The sequence below is a fragment of the Alosa pseudoharengus genome, unplaced genomic scaffold, assembly GCF_046254945.1.
Source record: "Alosa pseudoharengus isolate Yale_2024_CS ecotype anadromous, Long Island Sound unplaced genomic scaffold, YU_APseudo_1.1 YU_APseudo_1.1_scf_8, whole genome shotgun sequence".
Taxonomy (NCBI): domain Eukaryota; kingdom Metazoa; phylum Chordata; class Actinopteri; order Clupeiformes; family Clupeidae; genus Alosa; species Alosa pseudoharengus.
The window spans coordinates 18,203,372-18,231,146 of NW_027468870.1; the positions used below are offsets into that span (position 1 = coordinate 18,203,372).

At 45.7% G+C, this 27,775-nt stretch overlaps 2 protein-coding genes across 3 annotated transcripts; one reads left to right on the forward strand and one right to left on the reverse strand.

Annotated features, from left to right (window-relative positions):
- Positions 1–11,315: 11,315 nt before the first annotated feature.
- LOC143112074 (uncharacterized) lies at positions 11,316–16,003 on the reverse strand. 2 transcript variants are annotated; one of them, XM_076274323.1, is made up of 3 exons: positions 14,917–16,003; positions 14,463–14,795; positions 11,316–14,229 (listed from the first exon to the last, which is right to left on the reverse strand). In XM_076274323.1, the coding sequence occupies exons 1-3, from the start codon at positions 15,497–15,499 to the stop codon at positions 13,709–13,711; spliced, it is 1,437 nt and encodes a 478-aa protein (XP_076130438.1). In that variant the 5' UTR covers positions 15,500–16,003; the 3' UTR covers positions 11,316–13,708. The 2 variants fall into 2 exon arrangements, with proteins under 2 accessions (XP_076130438.1, XP_076130437.1); XM_076274322.1 differs by having other exon boundaries at positions 11,316–14,253.
- A 5,924-nt stretch (positions 16,004–21,927) lies between these two features.
- On the forward strand, positions 21,928–27,072 carry LOC143112625 (insulin receptor substrate 1-B). Its single transcript, XM_076274905.1, has 3 exons — positions 21,928–22,279; positions 23,524–26,973; positions 27,065–27,072. Exons 1-3 carry the CDS (start codon positions 21,928–21,930, stop codon positions 27,070–27,072), a joined length of 3,810 nt encoding a protein of 1,269 aa, XP_076131020.1.
- The last annotated feature ends 703 nt before the right edge of the window (positions 27,073–27,775 follow it).

The following is a 27,775-nucleotide window of genomic DNA, read 5'->3' on the forward strand; positions in this document are numbered from 1 at the left end:
TGGACTGTGAAACATCATTTAATTATCTGAAAAATCTGTGCGTGAGTTCAGGCATTACATTGGCCTTACATCCTTTACCATGGTCACAGACCACCGCCCTCTGTTGGGGCTCTGACGCATGGCTCTCGATAATGACCCAACAGGCAGGCGAGGTAGATGGATTTTGGAGCTAGACCCACTCAATTGGTACAGTGTGTACAAAGACGGTCAACATCATATGAATGCAGACGCTATCTCCCGGTGGCCGGAGAGAGACAGCCTGGCTGACAGCATAGCAAGACACTCTGACACCATGGTGGGAGTAAACGCCATACACCAATGCCAATGCCTTCAGACCCAACTAATCCGCAATATGATGCAGGGGTCTGTCTGTCATCACGGGCACTCAACAGCGGATGCGCCAAGGGCGGTAGGAACAGGCATCCTACCGTCGCTGTCCACCCTGGGACATGATGTGGCGGACATTAAAGCGCGTATGTGGACATTGGAGTTGTTCTCGGCAGGATGGAGATATCCCGGAGGCCGTCTTGAGCACGACTGAGGGCCGCCTCTTATAGTTGAGGAAGCTGTGGACAGAATTTGATCGGCTGATTATGCAAGATGGACCATTATGTCAGTCTGTTGTCTTGTTCCTCACTGCTGACAGACTAAATAAAATTGTGGTCCCCTCTGCTCTCATTCCTGGCCCGGCCTCTGCCCATTTCTCAGCTGAGCGTATGTGGGAGCAAGCACGGCAAATCTGCTTTTGGCCCTCCATATATAAAGACATCAACAGTGGTGTGAACAGTGCAAAGCATGTCAGACACGCCAGTTCCCAGTGCCACCAGTGCACCAGTGGGGGGCTCTTGTGCAACTCGTCCATTTGAGAGAGTGGCGGCTGACCTTGTTGTGTTGCCATTGACAACCAAAGGGAACCGGTACGTGCTAGTTGATTATTTAACAAAATTTGTTAGTATAAGTATATATACTTTTTTGGTCTCTGCATTTAACCCAATCGGTGAATTAGTGAAACACAAACAGCACACGGTGAACACACAGCTGCCTGCTTCAACGGCGGCGCTCGGGGAGCAGTGAGGGGTTAGGTGCCTTGCTCAAGGGCACTTCAGCCGCGGCCCACTGGTCGGCGCTCAAACCGGCAACCCTCCGATTACAAGTCCAGAGTGCTAACCAGTGGGCCACGGCTGCCCAAATAATTATAATTTATTATTATTATTTATAATAATAGTTAATTATATTCTCTGCAAAACCAGACAGCACAAAAAGTAGCGCGATGCCTCTTTGAAGATTATGTGTTGCGCCGGTGTACCGGAGCGCTTGCACAGTGATCAGGGGCGTCAGTTTGAAGAAGAGGTGATACAGAGCCTCTGTCAGCTGCTTGGAATCACAAAAAGACGCACCACTCCCTACAATCCAAAATCAGATGGAATGGTAGAGCGTTTTAACAGGACCTTAATTGACCAGCTGGCTAAAACTTTACTGGAGTGTGGGGGTGAATGGGATGAATATGTGAAGCAAGTTTCCTTTGCTTATAATACCTCAGTACATGCCAGCACACGTTTCACTCCTTACTTCCTTTCCCCCGGACGTGAGGCGGGAGTTCCAGTTGACATTCTGATACCTACCCGTGCCTTGGCGTCACTGGCACCTGGATCTCACAGTGAGTTTGTCTCCTCATTACGAGACAAACTGAAGTCTGCCTTCAGCAGAGCCAGAAGGAGTAGAAAAGATGCTCATGAGCAGGAGAAGCTTTATCATGACGAGAGAGCCCAACACAAACCTTAGAAGGTGGGTGCAATGGTGTGGCTTAACAATCCAGTGGAAAGCTGCATGAAGTTAGCCCCACACTGGAAAGGGCCCTATCAGGTCTTGCAGGTATTGGACTCAGGCGATGTACCGGGCCTCACCTACCGTATCATCAACCTCTTGGACTGTGATAAGCGACAGCAGGTGGTGCATTATGACAGATTGAGGCCTTATACACTGCCAGTTCACCTGCCTACACGGCCACCAGAGGTGGAAAGTAACGAAATACATTTACTCACGTTACTGTATTAAGTATTTTTTCTGTGTATTTTGTATTTTTTAAGTAGTTTATAAAATTGGTATTTTAAATTTTACTTGATTACATTTTGAGTGAAGTATTGTACTTCGCTACATAAAAAATCCCATCCGTTACTTGAGTAAAAAGAAAAAAGTTAAGACTAACGAAAACAGAAAGGGAGAGAAAAGAAATCGCGCCCTAAACCATTAGCCTAGTGATAATGATCAGCATGTAGCCTACAACAGGACATGAATCAAGCTGGCGTCATGCAGTCTTTCTGAAAGTGATGGAGATGGAGCTGGATTACGAGATGCATCAGATTACATGTGTAGCCTAACCTATGAAAGTGTATTTTCCGCTATTTCAATGGGTCTCAGTTCGTTTTAGCACTAATGATAGCTGAGATATTCAAGCAAACACCATGGGATTTCGTGTTTTGACGTTTGTGCTCACCTTTCTTTGGAAAGAAGTTTATTAGCAGTTGTTTCCCCTCATTTTGATGTCTCTCTTTTTAGTAACCTGACATGGCTTTCTTGGAGACAACATTGCACCAGCAGCACAACAATTAGCGGTCCACTACTAGCGATGCTCAACTAAATAAACAAAATATAGACTACCCAGCTAACACATGACGTTGCAGCAATGTCGCCATAAAGTTGTCATTTGGTCACAGCGACATTACCTTCTGGCTACGTTGTTGTAACGTCACAGCTACTTTGCAAGACAATGTCACTTGGTACCATTAGTGACATTGCAGCGACGTTGTGACCTGGTCAGCTGATGATGTTGCAATTTGGTACCGTTAAGAACGGTGCCACAACATTGTGATTAGGTCAGCTGGTGACATTGCCATTTGGTGCCGTGGGAAACGTTTCCGCGACGTCTGCCAATGACGTTGCCATGTAGTATTGTGAGTGATGTTGCCACAACATCATGGTCAGGTCAGCTGATGACGTTGCCATTTAGTATCAGGAAATGTCCCCGCGACGTCAGCCAATGATGTAGTATTTGGAGTGATGTTGCCCCAATGTTGTAAACGGGTCAGCTGATGACGTTGCCATTTGGTGCTGTGGGAAATGTACCGGCGACGTCAGCCGATGATGTTGCCATGTAGTATTTGGAGTGATGTTGCCACAACATCGTGATTAGGTCAGCCGATGACGTTGCCATTTGATGCTGTGGGAAATGTACCGTCGACGTCAGCCGATGATGTTGCCATGTAGTATTTGGAGTGATGTTCCCACAACGTTGTAAACGGGTCAGCTGATGACGTTGCCATTTGGTGCCATTGGAACCGTCCCCCGCGACGTCAGCCGATGACATTGCCATGTAGTATTGTGAGTGATGTTGCCACAACATTGTGAACTGGTCAGCTGATGATGTTGCCATTTCCTACCATGAAGAATGGTGCCACAACATCATGATCAGGTCAGCATTTTACCTATTGGTCGGGGATCGAACCAGCAACCCTTCGGTTTCAAGTCCTGACCAGTAGGCCATGACTGCCCCAAATTAGTTAGAAATATCCACCATAATGTATTCAGATGTATATGGGGAAATGTATTGGTAATATTTGTAAAGATATATGTATATGCACAATATATGTACATATATGAGACCATGCACATACAATGTGCACAATACATATGTGGTGATACAGTATATACAGTATATGTACAGTACATGTAACATCTAAAATATATGAGTACTTACAGTTTTTCTCAGTTGCTAAAACACTAAAACCCATTGGCTGAAGAAAGTTCTCAGTTGCTTGAACTCATTAAGCTAATTATTCAGTCTGTTGTCAATACCTTAAACCATTTCACATGGTAAAACACAATTTTTAGAAAAACTTTAAACACTCATTCTCAAAACACATTCTGCACTAATGCTTATGTACTGTATCCATACTGGTAAACACAAGTGGCAAAAATAAAATACAAATAGACATACACATGTCATCGATTAAACACAACCACTCAAAATTGATTTCACTTGTTTCAAATGATGTGACAAAACCAATATACGCCAGTTCAGAGAGCAAACAGGTTGTTGAAGGTGGGGATGAAAATGGATAAAAGAAACTATGTAAGAAGACGAGTGCATATGCAAAGTGGGGGATGAGGAGGAAGGGGAGGATGGCAAGAAAGAGGATTTTTATTGGACACTGTACTACAGTGCATTGTAGGCTGTATACTGTACAATACTGTAAACAAATCGTATGGCCCTTTCCATTTGTTTGCAGTACTGACTGCTCAATAGATTTTGACTGGTGCAAGTTCATATCAACAAAGAACAAGAATCAAAGGACAAGTTTGTGAGATGCAGGATACTGTAAAAATAGAGGTACAAGGAGGAGGAAGAACAAAAAAATGCAAAGAGCAAAGCAAAGTAGTAATTTCCACTTGATGTTTCCTGTTTTGAGGCGAAAGTTTGATTTTGCAAGAGGAGTCAGAGGTTCGTTTCCAAATATTAAAAAAAAAAAACTCTCTGCAACTCAACATTGGCCTGCCTGCCTCAGCTGCCTGTGAGGGGCTTTTCAGTTGTGCTGGATTACTGTTCACTGTAGAACATTCTGTTTTTGTTTTTATCACCAAGAGCGTATGAGCGGCTAGAATCCAAAGTGTTAAGCTAACACTAGTCTTGTTTTGTTTTTGAGTAGATGTGGTGTTTTGTTTTAGGCTACATCTACACTCAGATGATGAATCCAGGATTCATGTCGTAATCTTTTTCAAGTGTGAAAACAGCATAAGCTCAAACAGCATAGGCCTAAGCTCAAGAGAGCATGGTTAGGCCTCTTTTAAGTACGCCTGAGCTAACTAGCTGCCGCTAGGGGCGTCTAGATGTCTTTGTGAGCTAATATGAGCTAACTGAAAAGGCTTGACTAAACTTCTTTTGTTCTTTTAAGCAGGAAATTCTTCCTGCAGCCCGTTTAAAGTTGTCCTCCAGCTCCATGGAGCTGTGTGTGTCTGTGTGTCCAGTATGAATGAATGCGCGTGTGGGCCGGCCCTGTGTGTGTGAAATTTGTTTATTTCGTTATATGTGTTTGTTTCCATTTTTTGTTTCAAGTCCTTCTTTGTTTTCTTGGGTCAAAAGTTTTCACACCTTTTGCTATCTTATCTCACTGCCTTTGTTCTAGCAGCACTGTATTCTATAACCAACCCCCCAGCTTCTCCCCCATGGACACAAAAGGAACTTCACTGGGGAGATATGAACCTAAGAGGAGTGATAATGGGAAACCATTGTTGATTTCAACCATTTTCTTTCTTTCATTTAATTTATCTTTTAAGGGACACATTTTGGGGTTTAACATGTTAAGACATATTTTTTTTATTTTTGCTTGTATGCCAATGGGAAATGTTTGCTACATGTTTACGCCTTGTTTGATGTGGGCAAATGTTCAATTGAATGGATTCATACCCACAACTTGAGTTTCTTTATGTTTGAAATTACTTTTTATTTGTTTTTAGTGGTGTATTTTCTTTTCTTCATTCATATTGGGATCACAATCTGTTATAGTTAAGAAACTATAAAAAGGGGGAGATAGATGGTATTGACTTGAAATACCATCTAAGTTTACTGGTTTTATTGCTCAAATGGTCATTTGTTTAAATGCCTACTGTTTTGTTTTACTGTCCCTCACTTCTAATGCAAAATCTCTTTAAAAGACATGCAAGGGTACCCTACCCACGTGAGTCTGTGGATTATTTTTCTTTTAAACATCTAAACTTAACCAAAGTTTATTTATTTTCTTTATATTGGCCTTTTGCCAATAGATGCAAATGTGTAGTCTCTGTTTGGAGATAAATAGCCCTGCTATGTTAGAAGACCCATACTGTAGGTGTGACTGTCTCCAATTGAGAAACTGAATACATTAGCATACTGTTGTTGACTTGTGAATCTGCATTCACGAGACACTGTTTGACTCTGTTTACACTCATGCTAATGTCTCTCCCAAGTTGTTGTGAAACCACTCTCCAGTCTCTCCAGAATCTCTTTCATGCCAGAAGGGACAAAGGGAGGTGTGACATGCCTTTGTCTTCGACTACCACTACGCAAACATCTCAAGAAGATCCTTTCAAGATGGCGAATGGCTCCACCAACCAGGCTCAGCTACCACGCCAGAGCAGCAGCCGTGGAGACCAGGCCATGCCACTGGACGAGATTGATGGACCAGACAACTCTGCCCTGGGCTCAGGTACAGCCAGCAGCAGCGGTGGGGGCTAGACCATGTCATGAGACGAGACTGGACGAGGCTCAGGAACCACAGGTCCAACGGAACCTGTGGCAGAACCAACTGCCATGACTCTGGAAGCAACAAAACCGGACTGACTGAAAGCAACGAAAGGGGGTGCCGAAAGCAGCCTCGCACTCCGCATCATCAAAGACACTCATGGCCCATTGTTCATGGACTGTTTGGACTGACACAAGGGTGCACGCCGAACACGGCCTGCATGCACACCCTTTGCACTCGCATACACTTACACTGAAACAATGCAGACACATTCAAGTTTCATAAGAGGACCCTTCTTCAACGGAAGAGAAACGCAAGAAAGGATGTATGCTGAACGCTGCTTTCCTTGCTCACGCACACACTTACATTGATTATGGACTGATTATGGACTTCAAAAAAAATCAACAAAAAAAAATTTGTAAAATTGTTCAAGAAGGCTCATGTTATGGAATCTTATTTTAAACTTCAAGTCATTCAGACTTGAAAAGGGGGAATTGATAGCAATAAAATGTATGGATAATAATTTAACTTCAAGACTACTTTTAGTTAGCCATGTAACCCTTCATGGTTTTAAACAAAGACCCCATCCCCTCCCCCAATGGAATGCTAATGTGCTGGTTTAAGGCCTATCACTTACACAAGACAAAGGATGCTACCTTGATATAATGTATCCATGTATCATGAAATGTAAATGTATTCATGTCTGGTATCATTTTGATAGTCTCATTACAAGGATTGTAATGATGTGATTGTGAGAATGTTTGGAACATTCTATAAGTGATATTTCTGATATATAAGATATCTCTCCTCATGCTATTCATATAGGTGTGAAGTGGGTGTGAGTAGGTGTGTCTGATACCAAGTGAAGAGCCAACCAAGTGGGATTGTTCTTGGCGCCATTTTGTTCTTTGTTTAAAACATTTAAAAGTAACTAAACTGCAATGTTTGTCAGATCAGATTTTCTAGACTTGGACTAAGGATGTAGCGGAAGAGAGGAGTTGGCTACAGGCCAACCTAGGCCTTTCAGGCCTGGGCTAGGCCTACATATAGACCTTTTTTGTACCCTCTCTGCTTGTAATAGAATAAACTTGATTCCTGAGTTTTTCCTGAAGTTCGCCAGTCTAAGATTAATTTTAAGTAATTATTCACCTACAATTACTTTCAACTGCAAAGCGACGCAAGGATGAGTGCAACTAACTTTGAAAATCAACTACTGCTCAAACTTAAAGGAGAACTCCATTTCTCAACGTCACCGAGTACTGTCGGTATGAACAAAACTGAAACAATCGGTTTTACCTAGCTCGAGTTGCTGCAGCTACAGCGCTACACACTGGGAGCATGACTATGGCTGCCTTAGCTGCTGGCTGCAGCAACTCAAGCTAGGACCAAAGTCCTTTTCAGCCAAGTACCTCCACTCGGCGGCCATATTGCAACACTTTTTGGGCACTTATCGTGCATCTATTTCGGCAGAAATGCGTGTGCGTAAGGCTTCACGACACCAATCTTGCTCCAGCAGCGAGATCACAACAGATGATTGGCATGATGTCTTCACAGCACACCACATGATTGGCTCAATGTATTTTACAACACACCACATGATTGGCTCAATGTATTCACATGTCAACGTTTTGCCGCGGTTGTGATATTTGTAGACAACTGACTAACCCCATTAAATATGTAACAGACTGGTATCATAATGAGGGTATTATATCCCCTCTGGGCTTTCCGTAGTGAAAAGATATATTCCTGCTCTCGCGGTAGAGAGCGCTATTCTTGATACTGTGTTACGGATGATGAGTATGTGAAGTAAACTGTTTTCAACAACTCTTGACTGATGAATTATTATAGTAAGTTCTAAAGCTCGGTTACAATGTTGTATGCAAACAGCATTGTTAGTGTAGTTTATTTATGTAGCCTTTTACCTCAGATTACATGTATAAATGATCATTTGAAAGTGTATGTTCTGCTCCTTCAGTGGGTTTTCTGCACTTGCGGAGATATTCAAGCAGTTTAGCACCATGGATTTCGTTTTCTAGTTTGTACTCACCTTTTTTTGAAAATAAGTAAGTTACCAATTGTTTCCCCTCATTTTGTTTTCTCTCCTCTCTCCTTTTCTCTCCTGTCTTTCCTTTCTTTTTTGGTAGCCTGATTTGGCTTTCTTTGAGAAAGACATTTCTACAGCAGAAGTTTGCGCTCCACCAGATGCTCAACTGAACGAACATAAACAAAATGTGTGCAAATGGACTAAACCATTTGGCGCAATAGCAGGGGGTGGGTGAGACCTTAGATAGTATTTTTTCGTGTACAAAATGTAGTCAGTCAATCAACAAGGTTATTCAACCAATACACCAACTTTACATTTCATTTGACATGCATTATGAAATTGAATTAGGAAATGAAAATATCCAGGTGAAATAAAATATATTCCAGACTTTTCAAGGGCCCTCTCTCCCCTTGGGCCCCTATAATCAGTAGTTCTTTTACCCCCAGTCCGACACTCCTGAATATGACACGAGTGCAGTGGTGTTGGTAAAAGATATCCCTGCGGCTGAAAGGTGAAGGCAATTTAGTGTATTGAACTAAATGTAACCTGTAGCTTGTGTTTTCCTTTAAAGGTATGGGTAATGAAGTTAGTTACTAGTAAGTTACACCCACACACCATTTCATCAACCCCTTCAGGTGGGAGCAGTGGTAGGGGCTGTGGCTGTGGCCTGGCGGGAACAGGCTCTTCTTGGGACTCCAATGTGGTTGAGCTCAAGGCCATAGCCAGGATTTTTCAAATACCCCCCCCATTTTGCCAACAACCATATATTTCTTCAGATTATAACATGTTTTGTTTATAACTTGAACCAACACACTTTTCCACAATATTATTGTTTTTAGATGCACCATTTGAGCCTTTTCCCAAATTGGCTTTGGATATTTATACTGGACCCTGCTCCATCTGTTATTAAGAATATTAAGAATGAGCTGCTTCTCCTCATCAGTGTAGCAAATGTTGCATAATTTGCAGGGTCATAGGCTGCAGATCTTATAGGCTACCTTCTGACACAGTGAGTATCACATCTTGACTCTCACTTGGGAGGGCCCTTCACTAGAGGGTGACACGGGAAGCAATTTTCACTCCCGTCCCATCCCGAGCCTGCACAAATACTCCCGTCATATCCCGATCACGTGACAGCCCCCCCAAAAAAATTCTGTCCCGCAAAATCCCGAGAGAAAGACTCCCGAATCCCGTCCCGCTCCCTATGTTGATGTCTAAAGTTATCCGACTGTTAGGCTACAGTAGCGTGCGGTGACCATACATTTTGGTAGGGCAGAAAGCCTTGTCTAACTTTTCTTTAATAGCCGATCATTTTGGGCTACATTAAAATTACATATTTTACTGTACTTTGCTGTAGGCTATGCTTAAATCATTTCATAGTTAGATCTCATCCCATCAGTTAAGTTTGCACCGTTCTCATCACGTTAAACCAGCGAAGCATAGCAACGTTGCTATGAGTAAACAAAACTATTTTTTGTGTTCCGTCAGGGTTATGCGATAAATATATTGAGGAATGCGATCGTCGAGGTGCCATGCCCCAACATTGCATTACACATTAAACTCAACGAGAATCGCTTTCCCGGACAGCTCGTGCAATTGAATAGAGTTGTCCTTTGCTGATACTTTCGCCTGTAACTGTTTCTTTGCATCCATTTTGCCTTAGGGCCTATCGCTGAAGCTGATTGATTGTGAACAGGGCAGCTGCTTGTCTTGCTCTGATAGGCTACCAATCAACAACAAACGTATTGTGGGTTGTAATTAATTCTCTTTTCTAAAAGGAAATCCCTCACGTCTTTGGGCGCACTCACTGCATTGCAGCGTAATTTTTTAAGTTAATAATCTCTGGCTTCCCGCCAGCTCCCGTTTATTATTTCCTGTCCCGTCCCAATCACGTTACCAACAGTGAAATTTACTCCCGTACTGCGGGAAACCCGCGGGAATACCGTGACCCGCGGGAGTCCCGAAAAATTGTCACCCTCTACCCTTCACCTATCATTTCCCTCTTCTCTTTCTTCTCAACTGCCTGATTTCTATCCCGTCTCCTGTGTTGGATTTCTTAAAACAACAAGTCTCTAAATTACTGAACAATAATTGATATAATTTGACAAAAAGTAGCCTAATATTTGTGCCATGAGATAATATCCTTCACAACATTATCCATCCTATATAACATTTATATAGCTTTGTTTTCAATGCAGGTTAGCTAACTGCATCTCCACTGAATTTCAACATACATTTTCATTATTTAGCATCTCATTGGTAGCCCTAGGCCTACATTTCTCACCTTCCCTCCTTTTCTGTCTGCTCTTCTGCTGGCTTTCCAAAACGTTAACTTTGTGACAGGTCAGGTGAATTAAGATTAGCCTACTGGCAGAAATTAACAAGACGTCAAGTTTATTTTTAAACTATGTGAGCTGCGTTGCGTTCGTTAATCAGTTTAGGACACACTACGCGATAGCCTACCTAAGACATGTCAAAACGGAAGTAGAGTCGAGTCGGCTATCACGTGACGGCTGATGCAAAGATAATGGTCTCGTCGGCTAGGCCTACTTAATAAATTAAACGAAACTTGAAGAAAAAAAATACTGAGGATATGACCTCGGTGTCCTCTATGGGAGCTACGGCCATGGTTGAGCTGGCTCTTGAGCACAAGGAATTTTATTACTTATAATTCCTTTTATAAGTACATGACAATAAACAACCTGAACTAATAATGATAATGCAAACAACAATCACTAACTACCTATTTCCATTCTTGTTGCAGCAGAGACAAATCCCAAGAAATAAAGCAAACACCTCAGGGACAATTCATGATGTCCAGAAGAGTCAATATGTAAGATTCTAGATGACCTTGTTCTAACCCCTTTTAAAGAAGCTTCATCAGTCTTGTATTTTAAAAATACTTAATTAAAGGCTTCGCTTAATGCAGTTTCTAACAAGAGGCTAAAGCCAGACATATGCACTGATGATGAAAAACATCCAGACATATGCATTGATGATGAAATGATAACAAAAGTTTATTAAACAGCAATATGACTATAAGCAACTTTTGCATCAGACATTTTTAATCTCAATTAAGACTTCTCCAAACAGAGTGTTAAATAAATAAATAAAAGTTTAAATGATGATTATGCTGCTACCAGCAGCTCTTGTTTCCTAAAGTACCATTTCCTAAAGTTTGCACGATAGCAAAGGAGGCACATGCCGACAACCCAGCTTGAGTCTGTGAACAGTTTGTAACACCTCGGCTACAAATAGTTGAGTGCGAAGTTTGGTTAACACAATGGTACAGAATGCAAGTTTAAAAAAATAAAAAAAATCAGACATGTGTGCCTTTCACAAAGACAAAAAGCATGACTTAACATATTCAGGATTCAAGGTCATGGAGGAAAATAAGGAATGTTCAGCTTTAGCTAAAAAAAAACATAATATATTCATGTCACCATTACATTAACGGGACTAAAAAGAAATATTTAAAACAGCATTCAGGCCATCTTTAAAAATATTTTTGTTTGCCGTAACCTAACTGAGTCTATCAATTTAGGACTGACCCAAATATTTGTTTTTTTCCCCTTTTAGTCCGACCGACTTGCCGGTTGTAAACTTGCATTAAAACCGACCGATTTTTTTATTTTTTTTTACTCTTCAAACAACTACTACAAAGGCAATAAAATAATATAAAAATTATATTTTAGTAAGTATTGGGAATATAAATTGCCTACATACAAACGCAGGCTATGTTTTCTTTTAAATTAAAACCCATGGCGTCATCTATGATTATGTTTACACCATTGGTTTACTTATGTCACACTATGGACAATACGTTTGCTTCTTTCATTCACTGTCAATGGTTCGCGCTTGTCTGTAATGATGGCTGCGGCTGCAGTAAATAAAATGTTTGCGGTCACCGTTCAAAGTCATACGGGTTCAGGCACCATAGTAATACATCTAAAAAATGCATTAAGTATAAGTATTTGTGGAGCACCCTTTTGTTGTTTGAAAAATCCAGTAAAATCATATATGTATAAGTATAAGTATATATACTCTTGATCCCGTGAGGGAAATTTGGTCTCTGCATTTATCCCAATCCGTGAATTAGTGAAACACACTCAGCACACAGTGAACACACAGTGAGGTGAAGCACACACTAATCCCGACGCAGTGAGCTGCCTGCTACAGCGGCGCTCGGGGAGCAGTGAGGGGTTAGATGCCTTGCTCAAGGACACTTAAGCCATTCCTACTGGTCGGGGTTCGAACCGGCAACCCTCCGGTTACAAGTCCGAAGTGCTAACCAGAAGGCTACATATGCCCACAAAACTAATTAAATTAGTTAAAAATAAATTAAAACATCTCTGCACCACTTGAACTTGGCACGAAGTTCTGGAAAAACTGCCCAGATCTGTTCCCATCCCTTCTCCCCTCGTCTAACAGTGACCGTGTCCACTGACCTCAAGGAGACCACTAAAGTTTTGGTGGAGGATCTTCAAACAATTGAGGACGTGCTACAGTGACCCTCAAATATAAGTAGTTTCTTTTAAATTGACATTTCAAAGTGACTCACCACCACCACCCAACAACATAAGGAATGCATTTTCCATCATGATGGGGCAGGCGAAGACCCCTTCGCTCCTGCAATGATGGTGAGTTTGCATTCTTGACCAGTAGCAGAGCAGCCTTGATTTGGAACTAGCATGCATACTACCTGTTAATGTTAGAAGCCACTTGTTTTGTACTATAAAGTCAATGAACATGTTTTTTGACAAAGACTTGGTGCGCCTGAAGGCACGGGTTGAAGACCCAGTCAGTGACATCACAATATGCAAATGTGTTTAAATTCATACCTACGTAATCACCATGACCAAAATTGTACTTTTTTTTTTTTACTTTGAATATTGAAAAAAAAAAATATATAGACCTATCTACCGACCCATTTTTTTTTTTGCCTGTTACTGCAAACAAAAATATTTTCAGGATGGCCTCACTATGCCTACAATTTATGCTTTCATTTCTTTACCTGATGTCTCTGTAGATTGACTGTGAAATAAAAAAGGATCTCGGAGTAGTTGTTAGCAATTTCCGCTGTGACTAGGACTTTCCTTTATTGGGCCATCATTTATGCAACATATTCTCAAATATTTTAAGCTGTACAAAATACAAATTCAAAAAGTCAGTCTTCGTGTGTAACAGCCCCAGCTGTCGGGTGTGGATAGCACAATAACAGCATCATGTGTGTAATAATGCAGAGAAGTAATTATAGGCAAAATGCCTCTTCTGACCTAATCAAGACCAGCCAGAAGAAGAGTATTCACTTTCCAAGTCCAAGCATAACCAAGCTTCAAATGCCATGACTGCTCCAAGTCTTTTGCGTAACAGCCTGCCAACGAGACACTCAGCCCACGGCCCCGACTCCATGAGATCGCTGGTGGAAGCGCAAGCCCCCGCAGTTCCGAAAGGTCTTACCGCAGATGCCACAGGCATACGGCTTCTCGCCGGTGTGGATACGGAAGTGTCGTGTCAGGGCCCAGGAGTGGCGGAAGCGAGCGTTGCAGACACTGCAGGCATAGGGCCTCTCGCCCGTATGGATACGCTGGTGGATCTTCAGGTGCTCCATGCGGTTGAAGTCGCGGCCACACAGGGAGCAGTGGTAAGGGCTGCGGCCTGGCGGGAACAGGCTCTTCTTGGGGCTCCGGATGTGGTTCTTGCGGTGCCGGCGCAGCTCTTCGGACAAACGGAAGTTTTGGCCACAGACCTTGCACACATGCTGCTGGCCTCGCGAATGGGGTGGGTATGGTTGGTTCTGAGCTGAGCTGGACGTCGGAAGTGCCACAGGGTTCCTGTGCGAGTAGGGTTTGGAGAAAGGCACGGGATGCCCTGTGCCAGCTTGAGCCAGTAGCGCCAGGTCAGGGATGTCTGCAGAGAAGATGGGGGAGTCGGCTAGAAATCAAACACAGACAATTAAATGTTTCAGCACCTATTTACACTAGATAGATGTGCAAAAATAAATATAATCCATTGTTATAGCACATCTCACAACAACTCACTCTCCATACATACAAAAAAAAATTCAATTTCATTACTAAGGTTAATAGTTTGGTAAATAGAACACTTTTGAAAACAGTGATGCTTCAACCCACCCGACTTACCAAGAGAATGGCTCGTGGATGGAGTGAAAGTGTCTGCATCACAGCCCTGGAGCTGCAAGGGTTCAGGCCTCCAGTCCTCCAGGAGCTGGGACTGGGCAAGAGACAGACTGTCTGCTCCAAAGTCTCCATCATCTCCCTCTGTGCCATAGGAGACACTGCCCGAGCTGCAGTTCTGGGCTGTTACCTCGACTTTGACTGCAGTCCCAGATAGTTTGGACTGATCATCAGGCAAGGCCTGTGGGGCACTCTGAGCTCTGGCTGAACTTTCTTCACTGAAATGTGAAGTCTCTTCCTGGTTACAGGACCGCAATGCCAACTGCTCCTCCTTGGTCACTAGAGAACAGAATAAATCAGATTATATCTTTTATCAGAGTAGGAATAAATTATGCCTAGCCCTGCTTAATTGTATTAAGGATATCTACAAGTATAGGCTGAAAAGGGAAAAAGAACGTACCAGGCCCTTCCTGAGATTGTAGCTGAGGCTCCTCGGTCACATCCTGTTTAATGTCTTGGGTACACACACGTCCATCCTCGCGGATCTCACAAAAGGTTTCAGTATCGGGTGGGTCATCCAAAATGCCAAATATTTCCTTCACATCAGCGGAGTCGGTGACACGATGATTAGAAAGCGCTTCACCATTGATCTCACAGTCCTGTGTTCTGATGTTTACGGCTGTTTGCACCAGACCTGTGCTTAAGGAGGTTAGCTGGTCATGAACCTGCTGAATGTCGATGTTACAAGCTGCATCTTTCTTCACATAACTCGTGTGGCGTTGTTCTTCCATACGATCTCGCACTGCACTAAGTTCAAGTTCTGCGGCCTGTAATCTAAACTTCAGAGATTTATTATCACTTAACGTTTCGTGCATTTGGTCTCTCACGCCTCTCAGCACTTGAGTGACCAGTTTGGTGATCTCTACAACAGCTATCTCCACAGCCACCCCAAGCGCATTTTGAATGGTTGCGGTCAATTCGTCCTGAAAAGAGAAGGATAGCTCTGCGACAAGAGAAGAGCTGGTACTTTCATTCGCCGACATATTTGCAACTCGTTTTTTTAAGAGACCAACGGTTGCATCTGCTTGAAAGCCACGTAGATATGAGGCTGGTCAATGGCTACAGTGAACGTTGCCTAGCTAGCCAGCTCACAAGACAAAGGAGGTTTTAACACTGATGTTATATTTGTGCGAAACGTAATGAAGTTAGTTTCCACAACTGCTCGTTACGACCAGCGTTTGTTAAGTTTTCTCGTTGGCAATTAACGTTAGGTGTACCAATTTAGCGCTTAACGTTAACTAGTAGCTAAAACATTAGCTTCTAGCTATCGTGCCGTTTAACGTTAACTAACGTTGTCTACCTGCGGTTACACCAGATATCATAGCGGCCCATCGCTGTAAGCGATACAACCTTTTCCTTAAAAAAAAATGTTGGCAATATTCAAGTTTTATGGCAGAATCCGTATTAACATAAAACGATAACAGGAAAATGTACCATCACAAACACCTTCAGCGTTTTCTAGGGAAAGTTTACAGTGGCACCGTAGTGCCCACTTCCTGTTTGTTATGATGGCCGATTAAAGCGGGCCTCTTAACATATTTCTGAGGTTCTTAAATATTCCTCTTGAAACACAATTATGAAACTATATTATTTCATATTGCATATAGTGTAAATGATCTCTTGTTCTTATTTGTAAGGTATACTTGTTATAATGCTGTTGTAAAACCCTATGGTAAAAACCCAACAAAACTCAGGAATGTATTGCATTTGGCCAACATGTTTACGCATGCTTGTCATTTTTGAAAGCACCCGCCCCGCGAGATGACAGGTTTCATTAAAGCCACACAGCATGTACGACTTTGTTGAAAATTATCATTTTGCAAACGACGATAAAATATTATGTAGTCGTGACAGCACAATGTTTACCCAGATTCTTTATGGATCTATAGGCGGTTTCATTTGTTTTGTGTGTTATAGGGCTATTTCAAGTTCAAGTAGGCTATAGGTTATTGTCATGTAGACTCATATAGGCTAACAAGAATTATAAGTAATGAAATTATTGTGCTCAAGAACCATCTCAACTTTAAAGAATAAATCAAATTAAAAGTAGTAATTCAAAAGGTATATTGTGTGTGTGTGTATGGGAAGCTATGGTGTGTGTGTGTGTGTGGGGGGGGGGGTTGTAATGGTGGGTGTGGGGGAGCTGGGGATGATGAAATGGTGTGTGTGTGTGTGCATGGGTAATGGGTGTGTGGTAGAGGGGGTATACCTGTGTGTGGGGGGGGAGGGGTATGGTTATGGATAAGGTATCGATGGGTATGTTGTGTGTTTGGGTGGTGGGATGATGAAATGGTGTGTGTTTGGGGGGTAAGGTACCCTGGAAAATCCAGAGTTCTTGCAAGAGCACAATTTAAATTGTCTCTGCGAGACACTCTGGCAATGAGTATTGATGCATGTTACTTTGACCACTTGTATCGCGGAGAGCCAATCACATCGGTGTATCTGATATAGGCGGGCCAAAGGCAAGCTAAACAGATGACAGTAGTGTTATCCAATTGCGTCGAAGTCCGGAATCAGTCAGTAAACATTGGTCGTATAGTCTCATCCAATTGCGTGCAGTGAGATTTTCAAATGCACGCTTTGTGCTGCCCCTCGAGTTGGGCCATTACATTCATCTGGAATCTCTAGGCTAGGGGTAAGGTGTAATTGTGTGAGAGTGTGGGGGGGAGGGAGGGCGACATCCTTAATGATTCTTCTTAATATTATTATTATTATTATTATTATGTTTGGACTTGCTGTACAATTAAATTAATCAGGAAGCAAGGAAATATGATATCCTGCCATATTATAAATGTTATATTGTTTCCAAAAATAGACACAATCTGAGAGGACAATTGCTAAAATGGATTGGGGTGTGTAAATACAAAAATGGACATTTGATTAGTGCATGTTGGCCCAATGGTTTTCCGAGAACAGTGATAGTAACTATCTCACAGATGCAGAGATAGACCCTTAAACAGGGATAGACCCCTGAACACAGGACAATAATGGAATTATAAACTGTTTAATTTGCCAAAAAAGAATGGCCAGCAAATCACTAAATTCATTGCTATTGGCATGATGTTTTTGTATCTGAGCTAATCATCATTGTGAAGTTTTATTACTTATATCATACTCATTATTATGACCGCCGCGCAGCGAAGGACACTGAAAGACCGGGGTGCACGAAACTTGGTGGGCATGTAGCCCCACAAGGATAGCATGGAACCATTGTTTTTCGTTTTGATCTGTAACCCCCCCCCCCCCCCCCCCTGGACTGGACCCCCCCAGGCAGGGCAGGGTGGACACAGTTTTCTGTGAATATCTCGAGAACCGTAGGGTTTAGGAGGACCACCTTTTTTTATATGTTGACTCTAAGGGGACATGTCAACCCATTCCATAACCACTCATTTCATGTATAGCGCCACCTAGTTAAAAACAAAAAAGTAAAAATGAGGTGTTGTAATCGCAGGTATCTGTGACCTAACATGGTCAAAACTGCACGAAATTGGTAGTGCAGGATCATTATGACACCCTTTGAATGCACGCCAAGTTTCGTGGAATTCCGTTCATGGGGGCCATACAATAAATTAATTTATGTTACTGTACACCAACTGGCCTGTAGGTGGCCGGACACAGTTTTCTGTGAATATCTCGAGAACCTTAGGGCCTAGGAGGACCAGATTTGTTTTGTATGTTGGTCTTAAGGGGCCATGTCAACCCATCCCATTACCACTCAATTCATGTATACAGCACCTAGTTAAAAATTAAAAAGCAAACAATTAAGTATAGTATAAGTATACTCTTTGCCAAGTTCCGTGGACTTTCGTTCATGGGGGGCTATACAATAAATTCATTTATGTGTACATTTAGTGACCGTACACCAACAGAGTTTTTTGTGAATATCTTGAGAACCGTAGGGCTTAGGATGACCATTTTTTGTGTGTGTTTGCCTCCAGGGGTCACCCATTCCATATGCACACATGTGCATAAACAGATATTCACACACACACATACATTCACAGTAATCATACGTATGACACATACACACACAGTAGACATATGTACGCATGCATGCACATGCACACACACAGGCACACCCACAAGCACATGCACACACACACATAAACACGTACACGTACACATGCACACAATTCAAGAATTTCTCAGAATTATGAACAGGCAAGATGGGGGTGGGGTTGTATAAAATTTATTTTACATGTGAAATCTATGAACTAATCATGTTTTGGTACTTGTTGTCTAGCAGATACCAATGAGAATTGAGTGTGCATAGTGCAATTCAGTGAGACAGTTAGAATCATATATGCCTTTCACCTTTTGTTTTTAGCCAGCAGCCAGACCAGCAGATACCCTGACTTTGCTGAATTACTGAAGCTAAGCAGGCTTAGTTAGTACTTGGATAAGAAACCTCCTTGGAAGAGTATGTTCCTGCTGGAAGTGGTGTTGGTGGCTGGCCAGTAGGTGGCACTCTTCCCTGTGGCCAAAAGCCACCAAACAAATATCAATTCCAATGTCCTATTGCGGTGACAGGGACACTGTACTGCAGGAGATGTTTTCCTTTGCATGAATGTTAAATTGAGGTCCTGACTCACCATGGTTGTTAAAGATCCCATGGCACTTATCGCAAAGAGTAGATGGTTCCCTGATTTGACACACACACACACAAAGACACGTAATCACACACACACTACACATGCACACACACATACATGCAAACACACGACACGCACAAACACGCACACAAACACATAAACACACATACACACACACACACACATGCACCTATACAAACACACCTACATACACAAACACAAACATACACATACACGCACACACAAAAAACACACACAAAACACATATACACAAAAAACAACCACACACACTGCACACACTCAATTACAAACACACAAAAAAGGAACAAGGTAGGAAATGAACACAATTTGACAAGCGTGACATATTTTTGTGAAAAAAATGTGCTGGACTGGGTGGCATCTAGTTATTATACCATTTGGTTAAAAAATTTAAAAAACAAGCACTATTCAGCTTACCTTTTGAATTTGACCTTTTAGTATGAACTATGTTGAGCTCATTGAATTGTCTACATTTTTACTAAACCATTACTTCAAAGAGCCCTGCATTTTGATATTTCGGCCCACCAGCAAGGTGAGCGTTATGTTTTTACATTATTTGTTTATTTATTTAAAAATGGTCATAGATTCTAGGTCCTAGAGATAAGTAGTATATATAAAAAAGATAGTTAGAATAAATATTAAGTGCAGGATAGTGTTGTTAATGCATACTTATTTCTGTGGAGATGCACTATGAGAGAGAGGGCCATCACAAGGACTATAGTACTAATAGATCAATCAGTCCAGTCCTTGCACTGTGTTCAGGCCTCTGCTCCCCTGTCCTCCTCCGTCGCTTTAATTGTGGTAGTGTTAAGCTGCAGGTGGATTAAGTAGCACCAGGCGACCAAGTCACCAAACTGACCAGACTCCTGTAGGCTACTCCTCCTCCTGGTCACCCCTGATGCGCCCGACGATGGCTGTGTCATCTGCGAACTTCTGAATGTGGCACAGCTCGGATATGTGACTGAAGTCCGCCATGTAGAGAGTGAAAAGAAGGGGAACCAGCACCTGCGCTGCTGGTCACAGTCTCGGATGTGATGTCCTTCAACCTGACAAACTGTGGGCTGTCCGTGAGGTTGTTCATTATCCATGACAACAGGTGTCCACCCGCATCCTAGTTTGTCCTGCAGCATTAGGGGTTGGATGATGTTAAATGTGCTTAAGAAGTCAAGAAAAAGAGAATTCGGACTGCGCCACCTCCCTTATCAAGACATCTGATATATATCTCATAACCTGCATGTTAGGCCATCATGGTTACCACGTTATTACTAGGGCTGTGGGGAGTGAGAGAGAGAAGGGCTGTGATTACACAGTTCACTGAAAAGAATTTATACAAACAGCAATATCATGCTCTTTTTAAGCTCACAGTAATCTCCTCGGCCTCAAAATATAACTGGCCGACCGGGAATTCTCCCGACCATACCATTCCGCTACTGTTAACATATACAGGTCTCCATAAGCTCAGGAAATGCACTGACAGCTTCCTGGTGGATTATGGTAGAACTTGTAGCTATACAGCCCAGGAAATGCACTGACAGCTTCCTGGTGGATTATGGTAGAATTTGTAGTTATACAGCCCATATTAATATAGTCCAAACTTGGCACACACACGTCAATCAATCAATCAGCCACTCAGTTCACCAATCAATAATTCAGTCAGTTGATCAATCAATCAATTAATCAATCAAGTACAAATAAAGTCACATAAGGCAACACATATATTGGTTTAATACAATTGTATTTAGATAATTGCACTGTTTTTATTATGTTAGATTAGGTACTATATTCCTATCTAGATTTCAGGTTTATCTACGTTTACCATACTATGTCTCACTTGTATTTGTTAAGTGTTGTATGTGGTAGCCTAGGCTTATTCCCTTGCTCAACTGCAGACACTGGTAGGCATGCAATCAGCGACCAACAGGTGTCGCAAATAGTCCAGTTTTGGCGTGAAAGGGGTCTCTATTATGGGGATTCCGCATTTAATAATTAATAAATACTGGACACGCGCGCTTACATGCACAAACACATTCACAGAGAGGGAAAGACTGAGAGACCGACAGACAGAGAGAAAGAGAGATTGTATGCACAACAGTTTAGTCTCGCCTAACATGCAGTTCAGTTACTGCAGAGATAGATCAAACGCATGGGCTCATCTGACATGGCCAAAATGAAAGCCTATTTATTTACCATATAGAAAGCCGTCAGTTACTGACTGGTGCAAGGTTGGCGCTGTCCACTGTATCGTTTTTCCCCCATTAGGCTATACATCCTGCATGTAGCTAAAGCTTCTATCGGTTATCGGTCCTTAGGCGATCATGGTTACTGTACTGAGGGCGTTTTATTTTCGCCTTGTATGCTGAGGAGACGGGTCTGTCTCTGAAATGCAGAGTAAAATAGTAAATAATCGAGGTAGCTACTCGAGCAATTACAGGCCTACGACAGTTCGATGTCTGATCACACACTGTGTGTGTGAGTGTGTGTGTGTGTGTGAGAGAGAGAGAGAGAGAGAGAGAGAGAGAGAGAGAGAGGGAGAAAGAGAAGGGAGGGGGCGCGGGGGGCAACGCCAGAGAGCGTGTGTGGGAAAGGCGGTGTGTGTTCGCAGGCGGGCATATGAGAGGCAGACTTGGCTGCAAGAATTATGTTGAAATGAATTAGCTTGTTTGTGTTGGGGTACACTTGTTTCCATTTGGTAGCAAGAGGAGGTCGGGATGTTAACATGATCAACACACCATCATAATTTTCCGCAAGCACAGGAGGAATAACAAGAAACCTGGCTAACCATGGAGACCCAGGCAGTGGTGGAACAGCAATGCTATGATGACGTCCGGAAAAGCGGGTATCTCCGCAAGCAAAAATCTATGCACCGGCGATTTTTCGTTCTCCGTGCGGCTTCGGACCACGGCCCTGCCCGCCTTGAGTATTACGAGAATGAGAAGAAATTTCGTAGCAAGTCACCCGTCCCGAAAAAAATGGTTAACCTGGAGTCTTGCTTCAACATCAACAAGCGGGCGGATTCCAAGAATAAGCACATGATAGTGCTCTATACGCGCGGAGAGAGCTTTGCCATTGCAGCAGATAGTGAGGAGGTTCAGAACGAATGGTACCAGGCCATGTTGGACCTTCAGTGCAGAAGTAAGCAAACCATCATACCCTAATTTAGGCCTACTTTACTTCCCAAGCGCGTTTGACATAACTAGCGTTGTTACTCGGACAAAAACGTGTAGTCTACCTTGCTATGCTACGGTATGGATATGCATAATTCATCAAAATGCATCATTGCAATGCTGCACTCCTTGACCATAACGCTAATTGTGATAGTGCAATAATAGTGTTAATGCACAAGCTTAAAAAAGCCTACACTATGCTATTTTGTATAGTAAAATGGAATGCGTTGCAGCATGAGCTGAGCTGCAGAGTAAGGCATGTCAAAATGTAAGGCTGGCTCGAATTATCTCTAGGCTGTTTGACGAATAATAGTGTAATTTTCATCGATGTTTTGAGAATTGCTCAGTCCTATTTGTGGATTAAATAGTAGATGGACGGTATTACTACGCTTCTTGTTATCATGGGTGGCGCATTGTGCAGCGCCTGGCTGCAGCAGCAGCAGCACACGACACTGTTTTTGTTTTTCCACACATTTGTGCGTGTTGTGCGTGTAACCTACATTTCTGTGCTAGAGCGCTGCTGCAGCGACCGCGTGTTTTCATTGGAAAACGGGTTTCTTGCTGGATCCCTCATATTTAGTTGGCGATAAATGTCGCCCTCCGCCCCGCGAAATGACCACTGTAGGATACATGTGCAGTTCCTATGCAAACATCACGTTTTCCTTTCACTTAATTAGAAAGGAACCACAACCGCGAGGTCAATCGCCAGAGGCAGTGCTTACCACTGAATGTGCAGTCCCATTCCCCTAACCTTAACGGAAAATGGTGAAATCTTAAGGACGTCATCCCATTTTGCACATATGGTGATATTTTGGGTCTAGTTTGAGAGCATATGCTTCATACACTGAATGGCGTTTAAAGAATGATGAAGTAGTTTTACTGAGGAACAAGAGTCCCATTTAGTTCATTTATTTCTCACATTAACTTCACGGCGCCACGCATTTTTTCTCATAAACCTCCATATTACATAAATATAAAATATAGCCAGTGTAGGCTACCTGAAAGTAACACAGACCACTAACACTTTATATGATGTAGACCTCATACTTTTCTGCAACTCTTTTAGTACAACCCCAGAAAGTAACATTTCCTTTTGAATAAACTTGTAGGATTACATTTAAACCTTGCTCATCCCCGATCGTTGTGTATCACTGTTCTTATGTTCCAGATTCCCTGATCTCAAAAGCTGTTTTTTCCCCCATCTGTCCTTAGGTAAGACCCCAGAGGACAGTGGGAGTGGGGGCGAGTGTAGCCTTCCCTCTCCTGGTCCTGCTTTCAAGGAGGTATGGCAGGTGAAGGTGTGGCCTAAAGGCTTAGGTCAGGCCAGGAACTTGGTGGGCATCTACCGACTCTGCCTGACCGACAAGACAGTCAATTTCGTCAAACTCAACTCTGATGTGGCGGCCGTGGTCCTGCAGCTGATGAACGTGCGCCGCTGCGGACACTCCGAGAACTTTTTCTTCATTGAGGTGGGCCGCTCAGCCATGACGGGCCCTGGCGAGTTCTGGATGCAGGTGGAAGACTCGGTGGTGGCGCAGAACATGCACGAGACCCTACTGGAAGCCATGAAGGCCCTGAGCGAGGAGTTCCGCCAGCGCACCAAGACCCAGTCGGTGGGCGCAACGGCCGGCGGGGGCACCGCCTCCAACCCCATCAGCGTGCCATCGCGCCGGCACCACCCCAACCTGCCGCCATCCCAGGTGGGCTTCTCCAGGCGGGCACGCACGGAGACCCCCGGGGCGGGCGGCCTGAGCAGCACCAACACCTCACCCACGCCCCGCCACGGCTTCTCCCGCTCGCGGACGGCCAGCATCGGCGCGCGCACCGACGACAGCGGGTCGACCATGACACGGAGCACAGTGCCGAGCACCAGCCCCAGCCTCAACGGCTCGTCCTGCTCCACCACGCCCACGCTGAGGCCCAAGCCGACGCGTGCGCCCACCCCGGCCAAGATCACCCTCAGCCTGGCAAGGTACACGCCCAACCCCGCTCCTTCGCCAGCGCCCAGCCTATCCTCCAGCTCAGGACACGGCTCCGAATGCGGCATCATCGCCGCCGCCGCCGGGGGATTCGGAAGTGTCGCCATCCCCACGTACGCCCGCATCCCGCAGAGGGTGTCCGTGTCTGGCTCGCCTAGCGACTACGGCTCCTCGGACGAGTACGGCTCCAGCCCCGGGGAGCACTCGCTCCTGGGGTCAGGGCTCCCCTCCATGTCTACCGTGGGCCTGGGTCTCCAGGGCGGCTCGGCCAGCTACATCGTCATGGGCCACCGGGACCATGGCAACTCGGGCTCCCACCATCGGTCGCACGGGCGCAGGATGCTGCGGCGCTCATCCAGCCGCGAGTGCAAGGCCGAGCGGCGGCTGCTCAGCAAGCGGGCGTCCCTGCCCTCCTCCAACACCCAGGACCGGCTGGTGCCGCGGCGGCGCGAGGAGGAGGAAGACGAGGACGACGATTACGCCGTCATGTCGCGGAGCGTCAGCAGGGAGTCGTTCGCATCTCGACGGGGCTCAGGAGGAGGCACCACCACCTCCTCCGCCGCCGCTGCTGCGACCACCACAGTGTTGTCGGGGCAGGGGGGCGACATTCTTTCAGAGAAGATTGAGAGCGGGGTGATCAGAGCCCGGGACGAAAGCGTGGCGTCCCTGGACAGCGGCTATATGTCGATGTTGCCGGGTGTCAAGGCCACCACGCCCGCCTCGCTCTCTCTCTCCGTGGCCATGTCGGACGCTGGGTCCAAGGGGAGCGGCGGCGGGGAAGGTGGAGGCGGTGGGGGTGCGGGCGGAGCGGACGAGTACATGGCCATGACCCCCAACAGCAGCGTGTCGCCCCCGCAGCATGTCGCGCGCCTGGCCGGCGCCACCGAGGGCTACATGATGATGTCCCCCAACAGCAGCTGCTCGCCGGACCTGCACACGGGCCTGGCGGCCAGTAACCTTTGGGGCAGCCGAGGCAGCATGGAGAGCCGGGCGGGCAGCGACTACATGAACATGTCCCCCATTAGCGCCCGCTCGGCCTGCAGCACGCCCCCGTCCCACCCAGACCAGCACCCCCTGCAGCCCAAGATGGTCTACTCCTATTTTTCACTGCCGCGCTCCTACAAACACACGCTGTCCACGCGCTTTGAGGATGACCTAGGCCAGGGAAAAAGACCCGAGGCGGGAGGTGGGGGTGGGAATGGGGGCGGTGGGTGTGGGACTGGAGAGGGAGGGGGGCGGCGCAGGGGATACCATGGCGCCCAAGAGGAGGCCTCTGTGGGTCACCCCGGAGGCTGCCACCTCTCTCTCTCCTCCTCGTCCTTCTCCTCCAGCTCGGCCAGCAGCGAGAGCCTGGAGGACCGGCCTATGGCTCTGTCCATGCCGGGTGGAGGTGGGAGGATGGGCAGGGTGGGTGGTGTGGGGGGATTCTCAGTCGGCGGCGCACGCACCAAAGAGGGGGCCCACCATCAGCATCATCAGAGACGCGCAGGACCCGGCGCTCAAAAGCAGGGTCACTTGCAGCAGAGGAAGGGCCGCCCGTCCAGCCTCTTTGTGGACATGTCCAAAGCCAACACCCTACCCAGGGTGAGGGAGAACCTCCTCCCAACCGTGCCCCAGAGCCCTGGGGAGTATGTGAGCATCGCCTATGGAGGAGAGTGCGGTGGGAGGGGGAGAGGTCAGCGGAGGAAAGAGTCTGGCCTGTCGGTGGCCCCAGGGCCCCCACGGCCCTTGCACCGGCCGCCTCCCTGCCCTAGTAGTGGCAACAACCTCCCCCGCAGTTTCTCCGCACCCCTGTCCTCCGCAGGGTCCTCCGAGTACGTCAACATGGACTTGGGCAGCTCGCCATCGCCGCTGTCCTCTGACGCTCCCCCCCTGTCCACCTTCTCCCCGGCTCATGCTCCGACGCCGGCTGCCAAGGCCCCCAAGGCCCGGGATGAGCGCTCGTTGGTGCCCCAGGCGGTGCCGGACACAGAGCCGGGCCACCGAAAGGCCGGCGGCCTGGCCCTGGTGCCAGCTGACGTCCCAGCCGCTTCGTTCACGGAGTACTCCGAAATGGTCTTTGTCGACCCCTCAGCTCAGTGTGCTAACACGCCCCAGCCCTCCGCACACACTGCCCAGTCGTCATCATCGTCCATCTCCCAAGATGAAGCTCTGACCCTTTCCGCTAAGCCCTTCTCCAGCCCAGACCAGGGGGCCAGGTTGGTCCGGGCCGACGCCCTCGGCAGGCGACGCCACCGCTCGGAGACCTTTGTGGGACCGGCTCCCCTGCTGTCCCTCTCCTCGTCCTCCTCGCCCTCCCCGCTCTCCTACTATGAGAGCGGTCAGGTGGTGGTGGCTTCCCACTGCGCCGCTGGGCTGGAGGGCTCTGCATGGGGCACGGGCCCGTCAGCCGCCCCCCCGCAGTGCGTCAGCACGGGGGTGTCCACCGTACCGCCCCCTCCCGCCTCAGCAGCAGACTCCCTGGAGCAAGGCCTCAACTACATAGACCTGGACCTGGCCACCAAGGAGGGTCTGCAGACGGGCCTGGACGGCTCAGCGGCCACTCACTCGCTGTTTTCCTCGGCCCTCGGAGGAGGCTCTATGGGGGGCGGTGCCAGCTCCAGCATCAACACCTATGCCAGCATCGACTTCTACAAGTCTGAAGAGCTCCGAGTTCATCAGAACAGCAGGAACGAAAGCAAAGGTAAGAACGGCTCAGACATTTCTTTTTTTTCCCCCTAATGCTTGTTTACCCTTCAGGTGTTTTTTTTTTTATATGTTATTTTGCTCCTCAGGTAATTAACACCTATTCAGGCAATTCCATACAGTATGTGTCCCACAAGTTTCCCAAGAAGACATACAGGCTTTTTAAATGCGCCACTTCAATGCCATACTGAAGCTGTTCAATGATTGTCTGTTATTGCTGGGCTATCACACACAAGTCCAAGAAGGGGGAGAGAAAGGAAGCCTCACCGCCCACAGCCCTCTGAGTGCCATAGAAAAGACGGCTGAACTCATGAATGAGTAAAGCCCTGTTTCCACTGATATTTTTGGGTCCGCGCTGTTTGATTTTGTGCCACCGTAGTAAATGGCCTAGTTCTGCATGGCGATAGCTCCATGTCAAGGCCCATTAGGGGCTAGCAGGCAGGGTGCAGGAGTAACGCAGAGCTGACAGAGCGCGTATAGTAGCACCGACAGTGGTGCGTGTGGTCAGACTGTGGGCGTAGCATGACAGGGAACCGGAGAGAGAGAGAAACAGAGAGAGAGAGAGAGACACAGAGAGAGACAGAGAGAGAGATCCGTCGCTCCTCTGAAGCTCCACTGTGGGATTCCGCACCGCATTTGGCTTATCTATATTTTACTCACTCTATGCGTCTAATTACAGTCAGTCTCGGTGGAGATGTGTGTGTGTGTGTGTGTGTCCTTGCTTCAAACCAATCAGTGGAATGCCACACGAGTGGCCATTCTCTCCCTCTTGTGTCTTTTCACTCTTTCCCACTCTTTCC